General features: G+C 38.7%; 1 protein-coding gene across 1 annotated transcript in view; it reads left to right on the top strand.

Moving 5' to 3' along the window:
• Positions 1–23,140, top strand: part of ptn (pleiotrophin) — a 40,595-nt gene extending 17,455 nt beyond the window's left edge. The window contains exons 2-5 of the mRNA XM_062443877.1: positions 10,618–10,712; positions 11,838–12,011; positions 15,613–15,774; positions 22,314–23,140. Of these exons, the coding sequence (XP_062299861.1) occupies positions 10,619–10,712; positions 11,838–12,011; positions 15,613–15,774; positions 22,314–22,369 (486 nt within the window). The 5' untranslated portion in view covers position 10,618 and the 3' untranslated portion in view covers positions 22,370–23,140. The remainder of the gene's footprint in view (positions 1–10,617; positions 10,713–11,837; positions 12,012–15,612; positions 15,775–22,313) is intronic.
• Positions 23,141–23,742: the final 602 nt, after the last annotated feature.

Here is a 23,742-nt window from a genome sequence, read left to right as displayed (position 1 = left end):
TTTTGGTTAGAATATCATTTCAGCATCCAGGAAGCAAGTGATGCAGTTATTAATATATGTCCACTGACTTTAATTATGTGCACTGAGGACTCACTGGCATGAAATTAAATCAATTAAATATACTCTGATGCAGTTGAAACAAACCTGTAGATTGTGTTGAACCTCCAAAATCAAAACCGTTATTCATATTTTGCATTTTACTGTATTATTCATGGGTGAGTCGTGACTGGCAGGAGTCTCTGCAGCAGCGTTATTTTGCCTTAATCCACTGCACATTAAGTGCATTCTCCCTTTCAAGAAGTTTGTGATTTCTGGGCTCTTTAATAAGCTGTCACTGTGTCACTGCCAATGTGAACTTCCAGAGTCTGTTTACAAGCAAAATTAAATGAACAGAGATACACTCAAGTGGACAGGAATACAAATTCTCTGTACATTTCTCTGCTAATAGATTAAATAAGACGGGGAAAAGGGAACAGATAGAGGGAGGGGGCCAGACAGGATGGGGGAAAAAAAAGAAAAGAGGAAGGATGGCTTAATCAAAAGGCAGACAAAACTGCCCACGCTGTGTGCAAAAGCTTTCTCATCCAGCATACTTTAATGAACAAGTGACTCAAGGTACTTTCAGTGGATGCCTGAGAGGACCACACACACAAACACACACTCACACACACATAACGATGAATGCTGTCTATTCAATTAGACAGACATCTCTAAATTGGCGCTTTTAGAGAGTGTGGGCAAGAGTGGGAGTGAGTGTCTGAGAGAGGAAAGAGGGAGGCGGTGACTGCTGATGCTAACAGTGTGGGGCTTGAGGGATGGAGCTCTGTTTCTGGGCTGTCAGCCGCTGCCGGGGGGATCGGACTGCACAGGTCTAGTAGCCAGACAGCCAGGATCTGAAGGGAACAAACCCGGCTATTTCTAGCAATCAAAAGGCACCGAACAGAGAGAGAAAAGCAAGAAAGGACAAGGAGCGGTGATAAGACGTCCCCCGAAACCACAAGCCTGTACACAGGTGATCCAGCTGCATAGCATTCTTCAAGGAAAGGAATGGAGATTAATGGTCAGGATGAAAGCTGTGGATGGAGCACACCCATATCAGCATGATCAAACCCTGCTGACTCAAAATATTCACATTGTGTAGCCTTGTTCAGCATATTCTCTCAAGGCGGTACATCTATCAGTGTTTAGCCTTTTAGCTTTGACATTCAGTAAATGGAGAAACCTAATACTTTTGAATACTGTTGCAGCTGAAGACAAACCTGAAGTCAGTGTTTTTGCGAAGACAAGACAGTCACTTCATGAATTTGTGGTCTTATGAATGCAAAAATTGTCTAATTAATTTCGTTAAAGCATTATAGAAATATAATGAATGAAGCTTCCACATGCAGGGGCAAAAAAAATCTACTATGGACCTTTTTGAGCTCCTTAAACAAATGTGTTTAAATGTCACGTAGCATTAAATCAATTGATATATTATTTGACACAAGGCCTAATAAGACAAGGCCAAGACAAGTTTTAATTGTGTTTTAGTGTGCGTATTACCAAAAATACAAACACAACATGCAATTAATCAAATAAGTAATTGCCATTTTGACAATTTGGGACCTTTGGAGCCCCTGAAGTTTGTTGTTATTCAAATCTTTAAAATATAAACTTTTTAGGGCCCAATATAATATATATAATATATTATTTTTGACACATTTTACTCTTGATAGACTTTGTGTTTGTCTATGTGGATCAGTTGAACATTTTAAACACACAGTGGTGATTTGATACATGCATACAGCACACTGCACTATGGAACTGAAAGCAGGTCTGCTCATTGTAATTGAGAGCAAACTTTAACAGTGGCAATCTGTCACAGCTTCGTTAATTTGAACGTTCTCAAGTATTTGTTTGAAATGTTTACCCCTTGAGCCATAACTAAAAGAAGGTTGTTTTTCGGCATTTCACCAACCTGTCAACCCTGAAAAGAAGTCTTTATTGAAAGTTTAATCCACTTGTGTTCCCCCCTGGCTCTCTTTGAAAAGCCTTTTTTTACCATGTAAATAACATGGCTAAAATATACGAGAGCTGAAGAGAAAAGAGAGAAGAAGAAAAAAAGAGTTGTTTGAGGAGTTGTAGTTTCATGATCCTAAAAGAGGCTAATGGAGAGCTACTGGAGTTGTACTAGTGATATTATGGGGCTTATAATAAAGAAAAGGGGCACAGAGATGAGTGGGAGGATAAGTGACTTAGTGGGTGTTTGGAGGCGTAGATATAATATAATTAGTGTAATGGAGGCATCCATGCATAAACAGAGGTCCTCAATTTCAGCTGTTTCAGCTCCAAAGCTCTCACTGAGCCATTGTTTGTCATCCTTATTATTGTGTTTTTATCATCAAACAAGGCCATCATTCTGCACTGCTGTTCAAACTGAGCTCTGTTTTCAAGACTTGGCCTCAAACACAGCTCACACACACACACACACACACACACACACACACACACACACACACACACACACACTGAGCGCCACACATGCTGTTTTTGTTCCGGTGAGCGGCTCCCTGGGGGCTCCTCCAGGACTGTTCTGGGAGATAGCGGAGACCCTCTCCACACAGGCTCTCCCCCACTGTCTGACCTTTACAAAACACAAGTCAGAAGATGTGTGGCATTTTCCTCTAATCATTTGCACCTAAACCCATGATGAAACGTTGGTGTGTCTCAATTAGGGCGTCCTCCTGTATGGCCCCATGAGAAATGATTCACTTCTCTTCTGTGGCGGTTGTTATCAAACCCGGTGGTATTAATCCACTGAGCAGCATTTTCCTTAGCTGTCTTTTATACAGTTTACCATGTATTAATCTATTTTGCTCCCATAATACAAAACACACAACTACGCCTTTTAGTTTTGAATTCACTGTTTCCTGTGGATGCATTTGCTGAGCTATGCACTTGACTTTTACACACTTGTTTGTCTCTTCCTGTGTCCTCTAGTCAATACACTTCTCATTTCATCCGTGCTGGAATCTCTCAAAAGCTCAGCTCAAGGAACACACGGACTGATAAATCCTCTCGATATGTCCTGTGTCTTCTCCTGAATCACAACTACCAAGATGGGAAAGCCACTCAGAAGTGTTTTTTTTCTGTCTGACTTTTTCCTAAGGACACTTTGTTCTCTGTCTTCAACTAAAGTTCAACAAACACTTAACCATACAAACTGCTTTTTTCCACTAAACTGAAAACTGCATGATTATAGTTTATCATTGAGTTCTATGTTAATCATTCATCAATTACCATGTCTCTACATATTAATTTAATTAGATTTACTTTCAAATGTACTTGTATTCTTAGTTGATGACATCTATGTGTTAATGCTATTGCATTTTTTTATTTAGAGTTTTGTGATGTGTAATAAAAAACACATATTTGAGATGCTGAATGATTTCTGTAATCTCCACGTGGTACAATATATTCAATATTTTAACAATCTGCAAGTGTTTCGTGTGCTCTGTTAAAGTTTCAGAAGAATTTATGGCAGTTTTCTAGGACAATAACTAACTAACAGTGATGTTACAGTGTACTGACACATCTCTGATGATTACTATAGCATGATGATAACTTAAACCACTAGAGGGCAGCAAAAACAAGATTTTTAGCTACGTTAGATTTCAATCATCAGTGAAATTGTTTGCATAAGAGCTCAAGCCAAGTACCATGTTTACACAATGTATTTCAATATTCACAATATAAACTCTCAGCTACATAATTCTTTGAATTTCTCTATTAAATCCTGTAATTTTGAGTAGATTTAGGGACTTTACCTGATTCAATTTTGATGTCAGGGTTCAGCAACAGTTTATATTGATTGAGGATAGAAGAAAAGATTTGTGGTTTATGCTCCAAGTATGTGCTGTTATGGGATGTGCACGCAGGTACAGTGAGATGCACACAGGCTTGTTTGGAAATTCCTGTCTAAGGAGAGATTCACGTACATTCCCGTTAGACTGCAAGCCTTTGTGTTGTTTGGCCCTACCTCGGCTTTGTGTGTGTTTGTGCTCTCCTCCGGCTCTGTGCTCAGCACTAGGACACAGACCTGTGACTGGAATGCTTAACTTCTGCATAGTAAATAGTTAGGTGAAGATGGTCAGTTCTTTCTTTTTTCCTGGGTTATTTTTTGCAGTTAAAAATGATCTGACCAAAATGACTTTTTCATCTCCCCCTTCCGATTGCAAACTCATGTGAAATGCTCCTCCAAAACTAAAAATGATTATCAAAAGACGGAAAGGCTAGGGGGCGAAATTAGGAAAAACAGCTTATTGCACAAGACTAAAACATGCTTATTGCAGCATGTTTTGTCTTTGCCATCCACAAGCTTCTGCATATCAGGAGGTATACATGGGGAGGTGTTCTCACTGGCTTGTTGTTCAGTGTCTCAGTCAGTTCGCCTTTAGTCATGAAACATGGCTGGCTCCTATCCCTGTTTTTACTTTGCAGATGAGATAGGTGGAGTGTGGCGGTTCACTGCTGTCTGACCCGCTATCAGGCTTCCTCCCCTGTTACAGGCTGTGTGAATTAGAATTGTAATGTGTTGTAAGTCTGACTCAGTGCAGGATCCCCACAGGTTTATCTTCCATTTCACAAATCACTAAAGATGTGCCATATGAAAAGGCTCATGTTGATACTCAAACATAATAGCTGAGCCTAGAGAGGCCCTTTAGGGGGCTCCAACTATAGTGAAAATAAAGAAATGAGGCCATTGTTGCCCCCAGATTTTAAAATTCCCCTTCAGACATATTTTAAGATGTATTTAAAAGACTCTACTTTGAATAATAATTTGTGTTTTTTCCACCCAAAAAAAGACGACTTAAGGTTTCTACTATAACCAGATACGTGACAACAAGTCCTACAAATTAAAACAACACATACATTAAATTGTTTGTACCATGTGCTTCAGAACAACTCATAGGTGTGTTTTCTAATATGTTGCCTTTTTCAGCATTAATTGGCAGGACAACATAATTTGCCTGTGCTTTCCTAAACCATTACAAATCATTGTTAAAAAAATAATGATGTTTTATGATGGTCTGTTTAGGTTTAGGCACAAAAATCAGTGGGTTAGGGTTAGGGAAAGGTTGTGGTTTGGGTTAAAATGATCACTTGAAATATGGTGTGGTTTAAAGTCACTACTTCTTTAAAGCTAGGCAACTTTCATTGTCGAGGCAACAGTTAACACCATGACAATCATAGTTAAGTTTTTCAAAAGCTGTCCTGACTCGCGGTTGGAAATGAACAGCGGTCTCCATCTAAGCCAACTAAATCAACTTTTTGCCACCTCTGAATATGGAAATTTGTCACCTTATATAGACGTAATCTGAACTGCGTCTCTGGGTTATAATTACTACAGCAACTAGATGGCATCTGTCACCAACTGTAAACCAAATTTGGCAAGTGGATTTACAACCTTCCTCTTGGGATTTTTTTTAAATTAATGTTCTCTTTCAGTTTTATATTCCTTAAAGTGTGCATTAATGCACTGCAGCGCTCATGTGAAAGGCGCACTACGAAGTCAAGAGAGCTGGGGTAGATTTGCCTTTGTAAAACTCCATTCTTTGATTTGTTACCTCCGGGGGTAAAGACTTATTAAAAAAACATGTATAATTCATACGCAGCTAAGTGATATTAAAAGCATACATGTGTTCTATTATAATATTTGTTTTCATCACTAACAAGCCAAAGAGGAGCTGTTGCTTAATTACATGCTCTCCATATGTATTCAGATAAGTTATCTGATAGAGAAGTGGATTTTAAGAGGTTAATAATTTAAATCAATGAAACCAAAGTCACTTCTTCACAGAATGATAATGGTGAAAATCTTTTTCACTCAGCCAGTGCAGCTACTAACCTGAGTGATTACCGTTTTCTTGGGCCTCATAATTGATTCATTAAACTGCTCTGTCCTCTATTCCTGCACTGTCGACTCCATCATCTCCTGCCATTGTATCAGATGCGAGCAAAGGATCTGATAGTATAAATAGATTCTCCTTTATGTTCTCAGCAGGGATTACGTCAGTCCTAATGAGAGAGAGCAGAGAGATGGAGAGTGTTTTGCATCTGGTGTTTGTCTTCACTCAGAAGAGGTGGATCGTCTTGTGTGTGTATTTGCTGGAGCACACAAAGAGTCACTGAAGGTCCATCGATTTGTGGCCAGTATTGGCTTTCCTCCTCCACTCCCTTCACCAGGAACCCACCACTGTGTCTGGATCAATGGGGCAAATGGAGGGTCTGATAGGACTAATTCTCACTGGCTCATGAGCCACATTGACCACTGGATGTTTCTAATGTTCTTCCCCCCCCACAGTGGAAGGTTTGCAAACATACTGTTCTCCAGTTCCTGCCACACAGTTCAATGGGGAACTTTACTAGATTTCAGGATTATATGTTAATTGTAGACTTTACTTTACTGAACATAATTGCAAGCCGTTGATTAATGTGATTGCATTTGGCTCCAACTTTAATATATGTGGAGCTCTCCTCTCTTCTGAAGACTTTTTTGTCTCTCCTTTGCTTTTTGGAGGAGTTGCCTTTGGCTCTATGGTTATATGAATTATTTTCTGAAATTGTGTAAAGTCTGTCAGCGTTTATTGGAAATTTACATAAAAAGGTACATTATTTTCTGAAAGGAGAGCAAAGAAATTACAACCAATAGAAAAAATTATATATATATATATAATACAACATTTTTCCCACCTCTCCCTGCATCATTCTTGCATCAATCAGAGACAGAAAACAGACATCACACTCATTTCAGTAGCTCCTTAACCTTATCACATACTCCTGTCCATTGTGTGGCAGTTCTCTCACTTGCACCATACATCCCAGCCACCGACAGCTCCCTAACACGTCAACAAAGGTGTTTATCCATTGTGTACATGTAAGTGTGTGAGGTTGCTGGCAGAGATAATAAGGAATTTGAACATGGGTGTTTAACTTAAATGCAATCAGAAAACACTCAGCTCTTGCGTTGCTGCTTGCATTTGGAAAAATTGAACCGTGTGCTCTTCTTTTTTTCTGTTCTTCTGTCTGTTTGTGCTGCAGTGATGGCATTAAACCAATCATTGTCTATGGCCTGAAACATAATCTCATGTTTTTTGAATTTACAGTGAATTTCAGCCACAAATGTCTGCACATACAGTCTGTTGTTGCGAGGTAAGCTGCTCAACTAGCACAAGGGCACAAAAATAGTTTATTTTATTGTGGCTTGAAAACTGGACTTAAATTGTGACTATACTGTACAAAGAGTAGTTTTCGATTGTGAGGTATGCTCGGAAAGTGCTTATCTATTTAATATTTCAATGCATGTGCAGAAAAAAAGTCTAGTCTATCAAAGAGCTTACGCTTCTTGGAGCTGTACTGAAGACCCAAAAATTGCAGATCCTGACCTCTCATCTTTATTTAACAATAACCACTGTCTTTTATACATGACACTACAGTGACCTTATTCTTTGAGGCATTAAATGGCTTTCTTTCATTCGAAGAGTTTCACTTCACCTTCAAACCTTGAGGAATTATAGTAATATTCTGCATCAAATACCACACTAAGATTCTGGCGACAAATGATCGATGCCTCTTCTCTTCTGACTTTTCTCTTACGTCCAGCTACTTGGGTATCAACTGCAGCCGGACACATAAATCATTTTGCAGAATTAATTAGCATCACCCCTAAAAGAAACATGAAATACCATCCTCTTTGTTGGCTACAAGGAAGAATGATGTGAGTCGACGGGTGGTGGTGAATTGAGCTGATAAACCCCTGCTGGTTAGTCAAATTAAGGAGCTCAGAGTCATGGCAATAAGTGAGTCGTGGTCAGGTTGCCAGGGGCTGAGACTTGGAAGAAAAGAAACGCTCCCCTTCTAGCTATCAGGAAGTGTAGAGCTGTAGGTGTGTCTAACTGTCTGTGTGTTGAAGAAAAAGAGGGGGGAGAGCATTTATAGAAAAGCACAAGTAGACATCCTTTAAGTTGGCAATACCCACTGCCTCTTATCAAAGCGTTACACAGACAGCACACATGTCTGCCAAATGATAGTCAAATGCTCCGATTCACCCAGTCATCCATTAAAGGTGCTGTCATGCTCCGGAAATTGGAGCTACATGCTTGTGAGAGACTTCTTGTTTAATTTATTGACCTCTGGAGGAGGAGAAACCTATCATCTTGCAGGATTCTCCGGCTACAGAGGAAATTGTGAAATCAGTTTAATTCCGAGACTTCTTTCTTTCTTTAACCTACTCTATGGAGTGCTCATTCAAAGTCCTCAGCCAAGAGCCCATCACTCTGTGTGAGTAACTGAGGAAAAGGCTTTCTTATCTCATGAAAAGCGACAATGCTCTTTTTTTGGGGGAAATGATCTTTATCTGGGAGCTTTCATTGGAGTTTCTCTCTGAAACTCTTAGAACTCATTGTGTGTACTTCTTACAGTTCTTATTTGAAGTTTTTTCCCCCTTTTTTGGGTTATGGAGATGAATAGTTGAAATCCTTTAAAATGAATAAACATTAAAAAAAAAACTAGGAGATAGAGTCTGAAGTATTTAATCAAAACAGGGTTTGTCTGTGAGCTGTCACAGTCAGAAAAGAATAAAATTAACTGTGTGAAGGATCCAGGTGACTTTTCTTGGCAGGCAGACTATGCTTGCAGCCATAAGGCTCATTATACGTTTCAAAGAAGTGCTGGGAGACATTAAATCTTAGATAAAATGCATTAAAATGACATCTAATAATTAAACGCAAGGTTTGAATACCTGATTTGAATTTCAAAAGCTTTCGCTGTCCTCTAAACAGACTGAGACTTAACTTATGTGACGTCTTAAGTGAGTGAAATGAAAAGTTGGGAATGTACCGTAAGTCCATTACACAATGGGATGAGGGCATCAGAGCCAGCTCATGATTAATTAAAAATGACTAATGGATATTATTTCTTTGCCAGGTTCAACCTTTCTACAGGAATTTGAGCACAGAAGAGAGTTTTTGGCCTCAGACACTTGGTAATTGCTTCAGTCTCATGCTGACTTTCCTCTCGGAGAGCACTGCCCGCCGCAGGATTTCAGTCAAAAAAAAAAAGAAAAAAAATGAGGACAAGTACATGGCAGGAATGCTGAAGAGAGAGGGTTTTCTACAATAATTTCATTGCAGTGTTAGACTGGTGATAGCGACAGTCACGGCTTTCTGCTGATCCAGATTCTGATCAGGAGTACTAGTTTGAGTTTAAAACAGCTACATTTGTCGTCTGGAAAATCAGCAGCTCTGTGCAAATATTGAATTATACTGTAGCGACAGATGACCAAGGACATTTTTCCCATGCCAGTTTATATTGTACAGTGGCAATATAATAAAGTTTGTCTTGCTTTGTTCTTACTTTACTTCAGCAAGTGTAATTATTTCCTTGAGCAGCTATTGAAGAGTTCAGTAAGCCTGTTGTCATCTTCTGGCAGCACAAAGTGAGGAATTGCACGGGAGCAGCCATCATTTACTTGCCTAAAAACAACTTCTACATCAGTTGTATCTAATTCACAATAAAACTTTCAATGCTCTACAAACATTTCTATTTCTTACGCCTATTAAATGACCACTGAAGCTTTTATGGTGAACAATAGCAGAAAACCTTGCTTCACATCCCTAAAATCAATTCCTTAACCACAACACCAATAATTAACACAAGTCTGGGTGTCAGTCCCTTGCAAATCAAAGAGCAAATGCTTCTTTGAAGACTAGCCAACGCCCCATTTGCGCCACAAAGAGACATCCATCAGGGAAGGAACAGAAGGACCCATTTCTTTATTGATAGTACCCTTGACAAGCAATGCAGCCTCAATGTCATGTGTTGATTAAATGTTACCTTAGTTTAACAGGCAAAAACAAAACTAGACTAACTTGATGAGACTTGGCAAAACTGGAAAAAAGATTGAACAGAAATAACTTAAATACAAACCAAACTAATCAAACAACAGGGAACAGGTGGCATAACACAAGGGCAGGGTGGGAGCTGATTGGCCAGGGAAGACACAAGGAACACATCTTCTAAAACCCAAATATAAATAAGCAAAACCAAATGACTGAAAACCCACTGGAAACCAAGAAAATACAAAGAGAATTCCATGACATTGATCCAAAGTAAAGATGAAAGAAAAAACAAGAGTTTTGACAAATCAAATTTGTAACTTGACAACTTAATCAACCCTTGACACGATTTTCGAGACTGACAGCAAACACATCTGTCTCTGAGGGTATAGCGCCCGAACAGAGCATCAAAATGTTGATATTGCAATCCAATGCGGTGGAAATGACAAAAGATGAGAGATGGAAATTCCCCAGGCTATTTCTCTGGTCTCTTAGGACAATGTTGCTCGTCTCTTTCTGTTCTAGCAAACAGCTAAATGTTGTCAAGTTCAGACACATTTTTCAGTGAGTTCTCAGAAGTCAAGAGTTCTCAAAATGAAGTGTTTCGTAACACAGGAAATCATCAATCGACATATAGGTCGGCAAGACAGGCTGAAAAACACATCTCTAAACAACTCGTTAATTGCACAGACTGGCAAGTGAGTACGATCCTCCTCTAACAGCTGTCTTGTCTCTCTTTCAGAATGCATGGACAGAAGCAGTGGACACGGGTGGCTGTGATGGCACTCCTGGTGCTAACGGTGATGGCAGCTGAAGGAGGCAAAGCAGAGAAACAAGGTGAATTCTTCAAACATCAGCACAGATTCTTCTACTATAGATGAGTACATAGAATGAATGTATCTCTGCATATTTATATTCCCATGTGCTATATTAATATTAAACAGCAGCACCACGATGTTCATTATTAAATCAAATCCATAGGAATTGATTAGGTTTTTCTGATTTTGTTTAAAATATTATTAGTGGACATCTGAAAAATACCACCAGTAGGACACCTTGGCTTACTGCTGCTCTATTACTTATTAAATTACTACATTTCACAACAAGCTCATTTCACCTCATAAAAATGAAATAGATTTTTCCTAAATGGAGTAACATGAAGAGCTATCACTCCTGAAAGTCTGCACTGTTAAAATGTTAACTAATCATTCAGTTGGACAGAACTCCTAAAAATATGTGAAAATGAAAAAAACAAATGCCTTTGGGGTTAAAGTAATTGTGTCTCCTGTGAGGATTTAGCAGTAACAAATAGCAACATCTTGCAAAACAGCAAAATCAGTCATATAAATCCTACTTGGGAAAAAGAAAACAACATTCTACCTAATTTGAATTTAATAAAAATAGTTCATTTGCATTGAAGACATTGTCTTATTGTTATGTTTAATCTATTTTTTAAATATATTTTTTTAATATTATTCTATTCTATAAATATTCATTTCTTTGTAAATTGTATCTCTTGTACTTTGGTCTTTTCCAGTGGTGTTGTTTAACTTTGAATTGTGTTGCTTTCACATCTCTGTACAGCACTTAAAATCTACCTCTGAGTATGAAACTGCCTTGTCTTGGAAATCAGTAAAAACACTTACACTCATTGCACTTACCCTGAAATAACATCAAGAGGGGATGGATGCTCCTATAAACACTGCTAATAGCCATTTTTATTTGTTTGGATGAAACTAAACTTAACACTTTATTTGCAGTCTTGGAAGAAATAACAAAACTTGACTCAAGACACAAAAATGTAAACTTCATACGTGACTTGATTGCTGTGTAACTTTACTTACTTGAATTCTGACTCCTTATAAACCTGACTTGCCTTGAAACAAACTTTTGACCTGCTTCCAACTTCATTTATATTGGCAAGAGGTTAGCAGGTGTTAAAGTGCCCGTTTGGTCCCACAGGAAAGAAGGAGCGCAAGTCGGACTGTGGAGAGTGGCAGTGGAGTGTGTGTGTAGCCAATGAGGGTGATTGTGGACTCGGCACCAGGGAGGGAACACGCACCGGCACGGACTGCAAACAGACCATCAAGACCCAACGCTGCAAGATCCCTTGCAACTGGAAGAAGAAGTTTGGAGGTGAGGGAGAAGTGCTAAGATTCAAACTTTGCTGTGTAGCAATACAGAAATGAAGAGCTAAGAAAATTATCACTTATTTTAGAATCTACTACCACCAGTGAACCAGAAGAAATTGCAGCAACACAAACTGAACTTTTCTCCTTCTGTATAAATGCAAGGCTCCCATTCCTCTGGCCTTGTTGATATATGGCGGCCTGCCATTCACACAAACAATTCCCATTTTCACAATAGGTATGGGTATGCCAGCTAGTTAGAGGTACATCAGAAATGTCTGGCGAGGATGTGATACATCGCCAAGAAAAACACAGGAATAATCATCCTGCTTTGTCATTTGCTTTTTGGGCAACTGGGAGACTGTGGAGCCTTCAGTGCTGAAATGTCTTGCAGTGACATGCCTGAGGGACTTTTGTTCCCCCAGTAAGGCTTGTCAGGAAGTAGCCTGTATGGTATTGTAAGGTCAATTTCAATTCTGGTGAAAGTTAAAAAAAGAGTGTACATGCAAAGATATTCTCAAACGGGTGTGGTGTGAGAGTGCAGGAAATTAAGACACACTTTGGGGGGCGGAATATGACAAGTGAGAGTGAGATGACGTGTAAATTAGATTGGTGGATTAAAAACAGGAAACACCTGTAACCGGGAGTGTGTTTTGGCATATGCAACTCTGACTATAAAGTGGGATCTGTTGTTCAGTTCTTTTCTGTTTGCAAATAAAAAAACGAGGTCTCACTTTCATAAGTCTTCTGAAACCTTATTTTGGCATGAGAAAATTCAATACAAGCTGCCTGTAATGAGCCTTACACCAGTGATGAACACCCTGCAGGATATAATGGTCCTGCTAAGTGGCTATATAGATTAAAGCAGCTAAAAGTTTGGGATAAGTAGCAATAAGTTGCATTCCACTGGCCTTTAAACTGTGTAAAGTTACTTGGGGAGACAAAAAGAAAAGAAATAAAAAGTGATTAAAGTAAATGAAAAGAGAAAAGGAAATCCTGGTGTGCTGTTAAAATCAGGGCCAGTTGTATTTCTGCAATTAAAAAGATAAATACTGTAGCATTTGGTGCACACAGCCCACAAAATGCATTAGAATTGGTGTGAAAAGACCTCACAATGTCTGCCTGGCAGCCACATGTATCTGTATTCAGATAAGGTGCTACTCAGAATATTTTGTTAGTAAAATAATAGACTAAGCAGCGCTAAGCACTAAGCATCAACATGTATTGTGCTTACGTGCTATTATCAGACAAATCATGAACTTTGAAGATCTGACATCCCATTTGGCAAAACATGTCTAAAAATAAATTCAAACCCAAAAAGATTAGAACGAGGGTTGCCAGCAGCATGATCGAAAAAGAAGAAAAGTCTTCTCTGTGGGGCAGGTGATGTGGGTAACGAACACTAGAGCAAACAGGTTTCTATTCAATAGACCATAAAATACTTGAACAGTGGTGGTACAAAGGCTGCACAAACATAAAACCCGAAACAGAAAAGCACTGAGTAGGAATGAATAACTTGAATCTGCGAGGAAATACTTTTTCCATGGCACTGTGAGTCCCTTATTAAAGGGGCACCTCACCATTTTTACACATCAAAGTTGGAGGAGAGGGGCTGACAAAATATGCAAACATGCTGCATTACTGGGAATGTAGGATCCAGCAATTCTGGGGCTTGACCCATACAAGGGACTAAAAGTCAGGATATCTTGGTGTCTGCTACATTCATGTTGGCCATTCTTTTTAAATCAGTCCCCAAGTCATAGTACAAAGTTATGTTTTACTAAATTGTAAGAGTGGCTCTTTATATTTCTGCTGCTAAACCCCAAACTGCAGCCATACACACTTACATGATAGCACATGCACAAACCATTACAATTTGCATCTGCCCCCAAACATAAATAAAAAGCATAAAATACAAGCATATAGAAGCTTTAAAGAATTCATGAATATGTAGATGACTTTGTTTTTTTTAAGAATGATAGTTTCCTAGGATATTTTAATTTTCTTTTTATTGGATATTATTTAGCAATATTAAAGCTAGTTGTTAAAAAACTGTGAAACCCAAGATTATCCAAGCTATAATTGCATCAAAGGAGGTGTTATTATTTATTATACTTGTAATTGCTCTTATCATCATCATCATCATCATCATCATCATCATCATCATCATCATCATCATCATCATCATCATCATCATCATCATCATCATCATTGTTACCATTATTGTCATTCTAAAAACTTAACGGCATAATTTATGAACAATATACTATGATGATATTTACTATGAAAAATTCAATACCTCAGAAAATTATACTTATCTTTCCCATATTTTCACAAACTGTGTTGCAGTCCTCTGGAGAAAGTTTTTCATGAAATCCTCTAACACAAGGGCAGGCAAGGAATCCTGTCATTTCAAAGTAACACATCTTTTTCAACCATTAAGAAATCATATTCGGATATACAGAACTCTGTTTGGATGTATGATTACGAATTTGTGCATGCCTGCACACAATTTTTTGCCTGCTTGTATGTGACATCTTAAAGAGAACATTTAAAACTTCCTGCTCAATTCCCAGGAGCCTGCAAGGAAGCTCTCTCTCAGAAACAAATTATACAGTAGGTATGGAGGCGCAGGGTTTTAAAGTTGGATGCTCAGGAAGTCCCTGTGGGATTCTTCCAACAATGGCCCCGTCACTGCCTTTCTCTGCTCTCCATCTTTCCTCGTCTCACCCCTTCTCTCCTCTCTCCCCTCGTCTGATGAGCACCCTGGGATCTCAGAGGCAGTGACAGGGGGCCTGATGCTTTCGTGTGAGAGGAAGCTGACGAATAAGTGTCACAGTCTCAAGGGAGCCCGGCTAGAGTGGCAACAAAATAATGGAGGGAGATATGACAGACATGGGCATGCAGGACACAAACAAACTTGTACACACACACTCACACACATGCACACTCACACTATAACAACTCTATAGCTACTGATGCCATTTTCTGGAGCAATCTGGCATCCTCTGGGACTTAAGTTTAAGATGGGTTAAATGTAATATCAAATGAAAGCACATATGTGAAAATTATTCAAAGTGCTGCTAAAAGTACTTCTACTACTCGGCTGCCAAGATTATATCTGTCCATTATTTCCAGGCTGAGCTGCAGCCAGCCTGTTTTTGATTGCATTCATCTGTTAGTGGGTGTCATCATATATAGTTAGAAATATAGGATCATAGCTATTAAGCACCATCTGTTCCTGTTAGCAAAAAGCTTTAAGCATCCTTTATGTTTATTAATAAGAGCGTCTGATGATGAGGTGTTAGAAGAACTCGCTCTGTAGATCTTGGACAGTTTCTATTGATAAGAAGGAGATAATAGCCAAGTAGATTAAAACTGCTCATCAAACAGCCATTCACAATGCATGACTCACGATTCCTCTCAGGCTCAGGGGGTTTGTTTCATCGACTGATTGCAATTGGTTGCTTGTTTTTAAAATATAGAGGCTTGCAGTGTTTCATTTTACTGAGTTTTTCTGCTCGATCGCTTCTATAACATGCCTCCTCAGAGCTGCTTCACCAAACAAAAGGGTCTAATTAAGTATCTGATTTCTTTCTGTGTCAAAGGGGAATGCAAGTACGACTTCCAGGCTTGGGGGGAGTGCGATCTGGCGACGGGCAAGAAGAACAGGACAGGAGTGCTGAAGCGAGCGCTTATGGACGCGACCTGTGCAACCACTGTCACAGCCACCAAGCCCTGTGGGAAAATCCCCAAGACCAAGCTTCAAGGTAAGCTGAGAGGGATAAATCATCACTAGATAAAATGTAACTCCCGCTGGACACACTGAGCCAGTCAGCAACAGTGGGACATGCTTCCAGTTGATGAATCACTGTGTCTTAAAAAATGTGGGTCTGCAGTCAAAGGATGTTTTCTGTTCAGTTTCAGGAGCAACAACCACACTTGAATGAATTTCAAACAGATGCTGGAACTTAATCACAGAAAGCTTCAATCAGACCGCTAAATACGTACTTGCTCCTTTAGAAATATTACATTGAACTAATAGTAAAGAACGTTCAGGATTGCTACTTGATTAGTTAAGGACATTGTTCAGTGTGGCCACACTTTTTAGAGAGTGAGGGAAGAGGCCACTCACACAATGGCACAATGAAATTGATGAAATCAAAGTGCTCTCCTGAACTTTCTGTATTTTTCAATAACACCAATAAAACAGGTCACAAAAGAAAGAAGCCAAGTATTCTGTCATAGTGTTAAAATTGTCTATACTGGTACACATTTCAGACTTAAGTAAACTGGACAGATCTGTTGAAATACCTACAGCCTAGATATAGTAATATTTGGAGTAGTTTAAAAGCTTCAAATGTTAATATATACATTCCAAAAATAATAAACCTAATGACATTATATCAGTTTGGATCAAAAGCAAGACAGTAACACCCTCATAACTTACAATAAGAATAATTCCAGGACGTTCTTACACTGTCAAAGCATTGTAAACATTTGGTTTGTTTAATTTATTATAGCTGAAGGGGAGTTTACAACTTTGAACTCTGTTTCTTTATCTGGACTGCTGATTTTCCTTTAGACAATCATGTGTATTTTGTGCCGATTCATTGATCTCACGAAGGTTAAAATTAGAAATGAAAGAATATTAATTCAATTAGTATGAATTAGTATGGACAAATGTAACGAGGGGAATGAGGGAGTGAACTTCTTCTATCCTCTTTTTGATAATTACTAACTTCAGTAGATATTTATCTTGTCTCCTGGTACAGCTCAGACTGATTGCATTCTTGCAAAATCCAGCAAACCCTTTAAAATTATTGCATGTCAGCCACTGTCGGCTGTGATTCACATTTATATTCAATTCGCCATCAGTGTGATGGAAATGGAAATCCACCTACTTAAGTGCTGAGTTGAAGCGGTGCGTGGAAGTGTTAAAGCAAAGGTGAATAGGTTAACTCACTATTCAATTACATGCTTTTAGCTTTCTTCAGTCGTGTCAAAAGCTTTAAGTCAGAAAGCTTTTTCTGCCCTCACTTCCCACATTCTGAAAAATCTGAAAACTTGAGTTGACACAAGATTTAAACTTATATGTGGGAATATTAGATAACCATGTGGACCCATGTGGAATATATTACTACTTGGAGAGATTGGTGTAAAACTGATGATAAGAAAGCCCTCGATTCATTCCAAGTAAGTCAATGCCGTTTGTTAATTTTGTAAACACGGATGTAATTGACCCACTGTGAATGTCCCATTGTCCAAACAGGATTTTAATGAGTGCAGAATTGCTGCCAAACGTCATAAACTATGCCCTTATCACGCTCAGCAGATGACATGTGTGCACACAAGGTTTGCACACAGAGTTTGCTTAACCTTACTGTCACTTGATCAAACAAGCACTGTTGGGTGAAGCCTCAGTTAACAATGATAAGACAGCGTGAGCACTTCTGAAACAGTCTTTTAGTACAGGAGGTCTGAAGCTGCGGTGCTGCCCACTGTCTGTCTGCTCCACTGTTTGTCTTAAGCTTTTATGCCAAAGTCTATTTGAATTTCAAACGAGGGATCTGCTTAATTTCTTCACTTGGTAGCACATCATTAATGCACTGTGGCAGGAGGTTTCTTACGTTGTACTGTATTCACCATCTGTGACTCTCTCTGTTTTTCAGTTAATATGAATTAAAGGACTCCACTGACTAAATATGTAGAAATGAATGGATCTCTTTCTCTCTGACCATTTAAATCATATCTACGTCCATAGTCCAATACAAAAATGATAGATACATTTCTAATGATAAGCAATTGCTGCAATTCAAAGCTCATATTTTTACATTATAATAATGAAAATGTGGCTAAGACAAATCAATAATTTCTTACATTTTTATTTGAAACAGTGAATTAGAAATATCTCAAATAATTGCATCCTCTGTCAAACCAACAGAGGTAAACATGGGTGGTGGAAGTTGTGGATGGCTCTGATGAATTTGATCATCAGCACCTTCTTGTTGTTACTGTGTAGCCTGATAATCGAAGAAAATCATGGTCAAATAAGAAAAAAAATCCCACTTAAAATACCTTTTGAGTATGTATTACTGCATCCACATACACCTTCATTTCATAATTCAAACTTCATTGCTCATCTTTTATTATGCAAGTACTTGGAAACAATATTGATGTAGATCATGAACTTTTCATGTTAATAAATGTAAATGAAAATGAATATATTCATGTCGGGTTGGTGTATGTGCATGTGAGTGGAAATGTGTTTGGTTAGCAGGCACGTGAGCAGAGCTGTGTATACCTGCACGCATCAATTCTAATGAAGGCCAGATGCGTGGATTCAGAGTGACAGCCTGAGAGGTGTGAGAGCTGAGGGCAAAAGAGAAGCAGAGCGAGGATGACAGTGGCCGAGATGAAGGGAGGCAGTTGGGAAGAGGGACCCGCTATCTGAGTGAGGTGTGATTTCCCATGTCTGCCAGTTGGAAGATAAGCCCTGGAAAGCAGAGGGGTTACTGGGAAAAAGAAAGAGGGGGTGCTGTGCACAATGAGTGTGTACAGGAAGGGGAATTGTGTTTGCTTTTCTGTATGTGTCAGGGGATGGCAGAGATACAGTCCACAGCAGCGGGATCAGAGGGCTTATGAAAAAAAAGAAAAGAAAAAGAAAATGTTTGGCTACGGAGTGACTAAGGTGGAGGAGAGACCATCTAACCCCCGGCTGGGAGCAGAGATCTGCCCAGCCAAATCTGCAATTCAACAGCCACCTTGGGTTTGGGAGATAGGTTTCCCCTGACTGAAGCAGCTTGTTGTGATGGAGGTAGCATCTGTCATTTGCAGATTCTGTAGGAGACAATGCTAAGAGGCACCTTGGGAGTGATCTGCGATTCAGAGTTGTGTGTCTTTGCTGTTTCGCCCAGGTGAAACACAGACCCTGTGGAGCGAAAGAGGGAACAAAGAGTGACACAAATGAAACATTATGAATGCCTGTAGAAACCGCAAGGTCCCCGCCATCTCCTTCAGCACAACAGGAGCGAGTAGCGCACGAGGGAGTGTTTGGATCCCAGAGTTGATCTCAGGTTAAACAAAAGGCTTTGTAAAGATAAATTTGGCATCCCTGAATTTGTTTGGAGCAATTTCGTGTGCGTCATTGTCACTGGACAGATGTGGCGTTCTGATTCTTAACTTCTTAAATAGACATTCAGAGTCACACATGGTATTATTAGTATTATTATTATTCATATAATTAAACTCACTATTTCTGCCCCACGATGGCTGAGAGCAGTAATTACAGAAAGTGTGAAATTGAGAAAAGAAGGTTTTGAGTTTTGAGGCTGACCAGCCAAACTGTGAAACAGACAGTTAAGGTTTAATAGCTTCATTTTATGCCTTTTTGGGCAAGCAATATATAAATGACAGACCATCAGTCACTATGTCATGATGACCTCCTTTAACTAAAAGCACATATCACACTCTGTCTTTGGATTGTCTTAAATGAATGCACAAGAACAAGGTGGGATTGTATCTACATGTTTAGCTTTATGTCCCTTGATCATTTAAATTGATTAATTATCATAAATAATATATGACTTAAATTAACTGAGAATGTAATGATTGGGATGGGACATTCTGTAGCTCAGCCAGGGCAACAATACAATCTGAATTGATAGAGAAGAGATAGTGTTGGAATATAAAGCCTTCTGAGATAAATTTTAGGCGATAAATAAAATGGACATGACAATACAGAGACCAAACTGCAGTAAAATATAAGTATCTGTGCAGCTGGAGCACAGCAGGGCAGTCATTTTAAGTGCTCAATATGTAGCAGAATGGCCTCTTTTATTATGAGGATTATTGATCGTGTATTAAAGTTGATGTTAGTTCCAAGGCAGATGGAACTAATTTAATTTACTATACTGTTTGGTAGTTTAATCTATAACAAATATCTGATGTTCATGTTTTATATGCAAAACCTTAAGCTGCAAAGTAATGAGACGATTTCAATTTCAGATGTAGTGAATTAAAAAGTACAATATTTTGCTCAGAAATGTAGTTGTGTAGATGTATAAAGTACAATTATATTCAAAATACTACAAGTACCTCAATTGTATAGAGTAAATATTACTTACAAATGTCAAAAAGTCAGATTTTGCTCTCAAATCAGTTTTGAGCAAATATGTAGTTACTGCGTTTTTGGCTTAGGGCAGATTTGAGTTGGAGGAGGCAGCAGCAGCTTGATTATGAGTGTGTGTCAAAGTCAAAGAGGAGAGTGAGCAGTGCCATGTAATGTGCAAATGCAGCAGAAAGTACTCCAGCCTGGTATGAGAGTCCCCATCTCGTATATGGAGCAGATAGAACAGAGCGAGAGCAAATCCTTTTTCTCCATCTCTCTCCCTGGGGAGCAGGATATGTTGAGAAAAACAACAAGAGAGAGAGAGATAGGGGGGGAAAAGGAGAGAAAACATTCAAACAAATGAAAACAAGCAAACAAATGGGGCAGAAGAGCAATTTTCGTATTTGCATGGGTGAGAGGAATGCACGTCAAAATGTTAATACCTGTGGAAGTTTGCAAGTGAGGAGACAAGAGCAGATTTTTAAGAAGATTTCCTCGTAGTGCACATCGAGAATGTTAAGAGGTTGAAACTCAATTGATCTCGTAGGCTCATACCTTGTTGCCGTCCAGAACTGCCTGCCAGCATATCATTAGAGGATTTGTGAGTTGTGGAGGTGTCCTTTTCAAGATAATCCATTCATACAAATATTAATTCAGGATTTAAGTATTGACAGTCCTCTCATATATCATCTGTTTTGAAATACAGCATGATGCCTTGTTCCCATATATTACTGTCCTCTTATTGGATTTATTGGACAATTTAATCAAATCGTCATATTTTATTTGACTTGTATGTATGAGAGTTTTATCTCTGAAACAGAAACACACTGAAGGTATTATTTAACATTTTGACTCGTCTTCCATTTGTATAAAGCAGTGGTGCCAGGAAACTAGTGGGAGTATCTGAAATTAGAAGGTGTAAGTGCAGTAGGAACATGCTTTGGATTAGATATGTGGTCTCAAAAAACAGGGTGTGGATTAGCCAGGCTTACATCTCTGTCTGTGTCTAACATGTTGAAAACTGAAAAGACTGCTAGAAAGCAATGCTTAGCCTACAGTTAGGAGTACAAAGCTTCCAAGAAATACAAACAAATGTACTGTATATTTTTTTGAAAAAGATGAGTACAAAATACATACACGTATTCAAAAATGTTCTTAATAGGCCTTTTTCACAGCTGACATTTTGATTTGTCATATAAATAAAAGGTGATACAAATATTATTAATGATGCCTCTTTTCAACAGTCAGACAGTGTGACAGATAGTTTGTTCTATTTCTGTTTTTTGTCCCTTAACTTCCGGTCACAGTTGCTGGCTATAGTGAAGACAGATCTCGGCCCTGGTTAAGAAATGTATAGCAGACTGTGAAAAAGCTGGAAAAACATGTCTGCACTTTTAAGGACGTCATAAGGGCTGTGACACCACCAGATCTGTTGCAGTTATCTGATCAAAACTCCCAAATCCACACTTAGCTCAGATACTTGTGGTTGCTGAAACACATCGCTCAATATCAAGACCCTGAAGGTGAAAGCATCGTCTGTGTTTTTCCAACTGTGACATGTCAAAATGCCTTCCATGTAAAAGGAATATTTGGCAAGGTGTCATTTTATTTCACCAAAAAATATATTTAAAAAAAGTTCATTTAGGTGTGTAACCTATATCTGCACTGCGCACACAGTTGTATGTATGTTATGAGATTAAAAAAAGCCAAAGAGACAGACTGAAACACGGACACCATGGCATGCACAGACAGCTCGGCAGATTGACAGCCCAGCAAACAGCTAGCCAGAGGCTCGCTAGCCAAAATGCTGCAGGTTGTGCTCTCTTCCCGTTCACCAGAGCGGAGGGGCTGCAGAGCAGAAAGGGAAGCCATTGACTGTGGCTTCTGTTATGGCTGCCAGGTGCCAATGCACTGTTGCGGGAAGATCATAAAGTGGTTATTCATGGAGCATACAGCAGGCCACCAAATCAATCCTCAGGAGAGAGCAGAGGAGGGACTGCTTGCAGTGTCACAGGTCTAAACCTGCGCTCTGGCAAAAAACCCCTAAAAAAAACTAATTAAAACTCATACGGTTGCTTATCACAATCTGAAGCAGAGCATGGGTGCTCTTCATGCAGACAATTGGATTTGTTTATTTCCAAAGACACCACCTCTGGCAGAGAATTTGTGAAAGTAAACACTCTTTTTCTGTTCTTGCAGATGCAAAGAAGCAAAAGAAAGACGGCAAGAAGCGAGACCGCACCCAAATGGACTGATGTGGTTGTTTGTCCCAGGGAGGAAGTAAGAAGAGGGTAGAAAGACGTCCACTGCCCTATTTCAACATGGTTCCTCTTTGTATGTCCTGTAGGTTGACAGTAGGAGCCTAGAACTTTGACACAACCAGTGGAAATATGACTTGTAGTGACGTGTTTTACTTTTTCTTCTTTCTAGCACCTGATAAGAAACAACTTGTATGTTGCAATAGGAGATAAAATACTCGATGCGGTACGAATAGCTAATGAATATTTGTTTACTAGTGTTCTCACATAATGATGTTATTTCTAGGATTATTTTCTGAAAAAAACAAATTGGATAGGATTTGTCTTACAATTGCATAGTGTAACTCTAATTTGGAAAACCCTTTGGTCCGTGCCCTGACTTAATGAAGCAGTTTGCTAAAAGTGAAGCTCTAAACATCTTCGCTTAATTAATTTGAGCAAAAAAAAAAGTCATGCATTTGCAAATTTTGAAGTGGCTCAAGTTATTATAACTCTTTCCTCTGATCATTTTGTGCTTTATGATATTTTTGTTTCTTTTATTTCCAGTAACAATAAACATAAGCTAGTCCCATATGGAGGCTGCATGAAATAGTGACTGTACATTTGTGCAAACTGTGACTGTTAGTTTGTTTTCCTCCTGCTGCTCTTTTGTACCTCAATTTATACCCTCTGGTTTTTACTCTCCATGCAGCTCCTGGCTGTAAACAATGTAAGTCTTCTCTATTTAGTCCTCAGTCAGAGTTAACATTTTCCTTTGTGTCCTTTCACATTTCCAAAATTAAAAAAATGAATAAAATTTAAAAAAAAAATGAAAAAGTAGAAAGCATTTCTCTTTTACCCTCTGCATCCCCACAGTCAAAAACTCCAAAATGTCAAACACATTTCATATAATTTTTATTTGAATTTCATTCTGAAAGAATATGGCACAATGTAACCACTTAATGCAGTTCATCTTACAGAGTCATAGTTGGCCAGTGATATTAACACTCATTGTCCAGAACAAATAATCAATCAAGAATGCATCAAAAATGAAATCAATACCATTGTTACTGTACAGGAAGTATCATATTGGGGTAAAGGGAGGAGAATAAATGAGGGACTCTTTGGGGGAGGAAACATTCAGATAGTAGCTATTAAACACGTGTATGTACATTTCAAATGTACCGCATCCGAATTACATATAATGTATATCATATAGATATATACAATGCAAACAATAGACTGTTAAATTCATTTTTCCTATTGCGAAGAGAAGCCACAAGCCACAGTGAGTGAATACACAATGAACATCTACATACATAAGCAAATGAAAAATGAACACTGTATGTACATTTAACACTTGCAGCAGGCTACTGATTTTTCTTTTTTCA

Source organism: Scomber scombrus, chromosome 22 (assembly GCF_963691925.1).
Source record: "Scomber scombrus chromosome 22, fScoSco1.1, whole genome shotgun sequence".
Lineage (NCBI taxonomy): Eukaryota > Metazoa > Chordata > Actinopteri > Scombriformes > Scombridae > Scomber > Scomber scombrus.
This window is presented reverse-complemented; position numbering and strand designations above follow the sequence as displayed.